General features: G+C 32.5%; 1 protein-coding gene across 1 annotated transcript in view; it reads left to right on the top strand.

The window, feature by feature from the left end:
* The window catches only part of LOC113821579 (uncharacterized), a 1,650-nt gene extending 939 nt beyond the window's left edge, over nucleotides 1-711 (top strand). Inside the window, exon 2 of the mRNA XM_027374087.2 lies at nucleotides 26-711. Coding sequence (XP_027229888.1) covers nucleotides 26-116 — 91 coding nt within the window. The 3' untranslated portion in view covers nucleotides 117-711. The remainder of the gene's footprint in view (nucleotides 1-25) is intronic.
* Nucleotides 712-5,000: the final 4,289 nt, after the last annotated feature.

Below are 5,000 nucleotides of genomic sequence, written 5' to 3'. Positions count from 1 at the left end.
TGAAATCTCCCCGCTTCGCCACCAGGTCCGAAGACGCTGTGGGTTCCGTCCTGCGCTCCCTGGCCGACACAGCCGCCAAGTACGAGAGCCGCTGGGAGAAGAGCCGCCTTCCGTAACTCTGCCAGACGGGCGGCAGCAAACACGTTTTGGAATTCGTTTGGAGAGAGAGGTTTAATTGCAGGTAAAGAAGGGGAATAGACACATTTAAGTCATCTTCAGTATTGCTGGATAGAACGTAATTTGCTCGTAAAATATGTCTGTAAAAACACATGCACATACATAAACACACTCGCAAACATATGTTTACATATATATAATGTATAGGCACACACACGCACATATATGTACACACACACATATACATATTTTGTATGTATATGCATACACTCGTCTATGCATATATACATATATCCAAACATATACATTGTATACACAGTATATATATACTTAAGTATATACATATGTGTTTGTATGTGCTTGTGTACATAAACGTTAAGCAGCTGTGAGATAAACATCTGCAGATACCAAATGACGCTTGCAGTAAAAAAAAAAAAAAAGATATATTAAATAAAAACAGCCCTATGAATGAACTGTGTGTTTCCTCTTGTATTGAAAGTAATGTGATATTTTGTATATATGATATTTAAAGCCACCGATTGTATTACAAAGATATATGTATTTAATTATTTATTCAAATAAAGTTATATTCACATGCACGGCATATAATAAACCAAGTGTTTCTTTTATGAGAAGGACAAAAGACTATTGCTAGATGTAGGCATGAATATTCGTAAATGATAAACACACACACACACACATATACACACATCTATCTATATATATTTACACACACACACACACACACACACACACACATACATACACACATACACATAAATACATGTATATATCTATACCTATATCTATAAATATGTATGTATATGTCTATATATATATATATATATATATATATATATATATATATATATATATATATATATATATATACAAATGTACATGCATACATATATATGTATGTATATATATATATATATATATATATATATATATTAATAGATATATATTTATATATATATATATATATACATATATATATATATATATATATATATATATATATATATATATATATATATATATATATATATATATATACATACATATATACATATATACACATATATATATATATATATATATATATATGTATATATATATATATATATATATATATATATATATATATATATATATATATATATATGTGTGTGTGTGTGTGTGTGTGTGTGTGTGTGTGTGTGTGTGTGTGTGTGTGTGTAAATAAACACACACACACACACACACACACACACACACACACACACACACACACACACACACACACACACATACATACATACATACATATATATATATATATATATATATATATATATATATATATATATATATATATATATATATACATACATATACTCCTGCTACTACTCGCCACACCGTTCCAGAAGCAGGAACGAGTCCATTGTTCCAAGACTCATTTAGCTATTTGCCATAAAAGTCAGGAGGACTTTTTTGACACTAATTGCACAGGGTGAAACTTCGGCCCATCACTGTGATCCAGAAACTAAGATCAATCAAAACAGTCAAAGCACCTTGACTCACCAACCCCCAGAAAGGGACGTGTCACACCCTCGACAGGGAAGGTCGTGGTGGAAGCAGCATGAAATTTTTCTCCAAAAGCTACAACAATTATGCTTCACTGCCACATAAATTTCGGGAGGCGATTAAAATCAAGAATTGTGAAAATGTTGACCAAAGGTGTCTGCCTCCTACACGACAACACCCCTGTTCACAACTCTCACCTTGGCCAGATTTAAGCGCAGCCCTATGGCTATCACATCCTTTTTCTTCCTCTTTATTCTCTTGACCTTGCACCATCCGAGTTTCACCTCTTTCCGTCCATGAAGTCATTTTTGAAGGGCAAACGTTTCCAAGATGATGAGGCACTGATTTCTGAAGACACTTCATGGCCTCAAACGCAACTTGCGGACTTCTACAAGCGAGTGCAACAGCTACATCAACTCTTTGATTGTATGCCCCAAGTATAAGGCCTAGCGCTGAGAATTATTATGAGAAAAGGAGCTATTTAAACTGTAAGCACAGATGAAATATGGAATAAACACAATATTCGATTTAGATATAAATTTCAAAATCGCTCAATGGATGTCCCCTCCATTTGGATACCCGGGGCCGTCGTCCCTTCACCCGCCCCCCCCCATCTGCTGGCCACTGCATGCGTGTGTATTTCTCTGTGCATCTATATCTGTGGCCTTTTCTTTCCGTGGACATAATCTCTCTATCTCTGTAATTCAAGATGTACGCATGCGTGTATGAATCCTTATATCTAAATATGCATTTATGTATGGAAATCTATGCCGAGACAAATTTTACACAAAGACAGGGACAGACAGAAGGACAGAGAGAGAAAAGAAAAGAGTAATAAGAACTAAAAACAGAATTCCAATAACTGTTTCCTCTCGTTTCTCTCACCCTCCCCCCACCCCAACCACCACCCATCAAAAAAGAGAGAGAGAAAAAAAAACATTGCTTGCTATGACACACTCACGGATGTGAACGAACACACTCACGGATGTGAACGAACACACTCACGGATGTGAACGAACACACTCACGGATGTGAACGAACACTCACTACGCATTCTACATCCTCCTTTCAGATCCTCCTTTCGGATCCGCTGATGAGGCAAATTACACCCCCCCCACCCCCACCCCCACCTCCCCCACCACCACCGCCATCTTTTCCTTCTCTCTGGGTTCACACACTGCTATCGGCTACATGTTATTTTCCTTTTCAGTGGTAATAGTAATAATGATGACAAAGAAAGCGATGACAGTGATGATAATAACAAAATCTACACTGATAATAATGATAATAATGATAATGGTAATGTTAATGGTAATAATAATAACAATGATGATAATAATAATGATGATGGCAAGTATCTATAATCATCCCAAAACTTCTACTCCTACTAATAACAACAATATCAATATGATTACAGTAATAATAATGAAATGGAAGATAATGATAGCAATAACAGAAATAAGGATGATTATCATAATAACAATGATAATCATAATAATAATATTACTTATAATAATGATAATAATAGAAATGATGATAATAATGATAGTAAAAAAATATAACAATCTCTACACTGATGATTATAATGATATTAATAATGTTGATGATATTGATAACAACAACAGTGATGATGATGATAATGATAAAGATTGCAGTAAAAATAATAGTGATAATGATAATGATTATATTACTAATATTATTAATGCTAATAACAATAATAGAAAAAAATATCTCTAATAATGATAATATTAATGATGAGATTAATAATGATGATAATGATAATGATATTAGTAATGATAATAACAGCAAAAATAATAATGACGATATTGATAATAATAATGATAATGTTAATAATGATAATGATGATAATAATAATAATAATAATAATAGTGTTAGTAATAACAATGACAATAACTATTATGATGATAGTAATAATGATTATGATAGTAATAGTACTAATAACGATAGTAAAAAACACAATTATAATGAGAAGAAATATAATAATAAAAACAACAATGATAGTTATTATGATTCTGATAACGATAATGATAATTATGATAATGATAATGATGATTATATTAATGATATTAATAATGATGGAGTTAGTGAGCGATAATAATGATAGTAATAGTAATGGTAATGATAATAGTAATAATAATAATAGTAATAATAATAATGATAATAATGATAATTATGATAATAATAATAAGGATAAAATGAAAATGCTAATGATAACACTAACAAAAATATTAACAATGATAATACCAGTAACGATAATAAGATAATGTCTGAAATAATGATAATGATAATAATGATAATCAAAATGATAATAATATCAATGTATAATCAAATAAAGATATATACTTATAATCACAATAGCAATAATGACGATGATGATGATAATAACAAATAATAACAATAACAACAGTAATAATAATGATGATGATGATGATGATGATAATGATAAAGATAATAAGGATGAAAATATTGAAGATAAAAACTGTGATTATACTACTACAGTGGTAATAGTGATGATAAAGATAATGATAATAATAATAATAATAATGAGAAAAAATCAGAGAAAAAAAGAAAATGACATTCAGACAGACAGAGAGGAAGAAAGCGACCAGAAGATATTAAGGCAAAGTAAAGTAACGAAAATAAAAACAACAAGAAAAAACAGAAAACTAATAACAAGATTTAAAAAAAGGAAAAGGAAAACGAACGAACGAAGAAAACGAGAAGGCGGCGGGGCTGGTGGGGAGGGGAGGGGGGGAGGGGGGGGAGGGGGTGAGAGGGGTGGTCGCTTACTCCACGAAACTCGGCTCGATCTCTGACCTTGAATTACGTCATCCGAACCGGAACCACGCTACGGCTGGTCTTTCTCGCACGGCTTTGGCTGGTTCGCACCTTTTTTATTTTTTATTTTCTTTCTACACTTTCCTTTGGTTGATTTTCTTCGATTATTTGTCTTATTTTCTTCCTTTCGTGTGTTCGCTTGGCCTGTTATTTTTTTCGGTCTCTGTATTTCTTTTGTTTTTGTTTGTTTATTTCGTTTTTGTTTGTTGGGGTTTCATTTCAGATTTGGTTGTCTGTTTGTCTTGTTCTTTTTGTCCGTCTGTCTTTTTTCTCTTTTTTTTCTCTTTGTGTCTTGTTTCTCTGTATCTCTCTCTATCTCTCTCTCTCTCTACCACTGTCTGTCTGTCTGCCTGTCTCTGTCTGTCTGTCTGTCTGTCTGTCTGTTTGTCTGTTTCTGTCTCTGTCTGTCTGTTTGTCTGTCTCTGTCTGTCTCTTTCTCTCTCTCTCTCTCTCTC

Source organism: Penaeus vannamei, chromosome 26 (genome assembly GCF_042767895.1).
Source record: "Penaeus vannamei isolate JL-2024 chromosome 26, ASM4276789v1, whole genome shotgun sequence".
Classification (NCBI taxonomy): Eukaryota; Metazoa; Arthropoda; class Malacostraca; order Decapoda; family Penaeidae; genus Penaeus; species Penaeus vannamei.
Note: the sequence above shows the minus strand (reverse complement) of the source record. Positions and strands in the feature narration are given on the sequence as shown.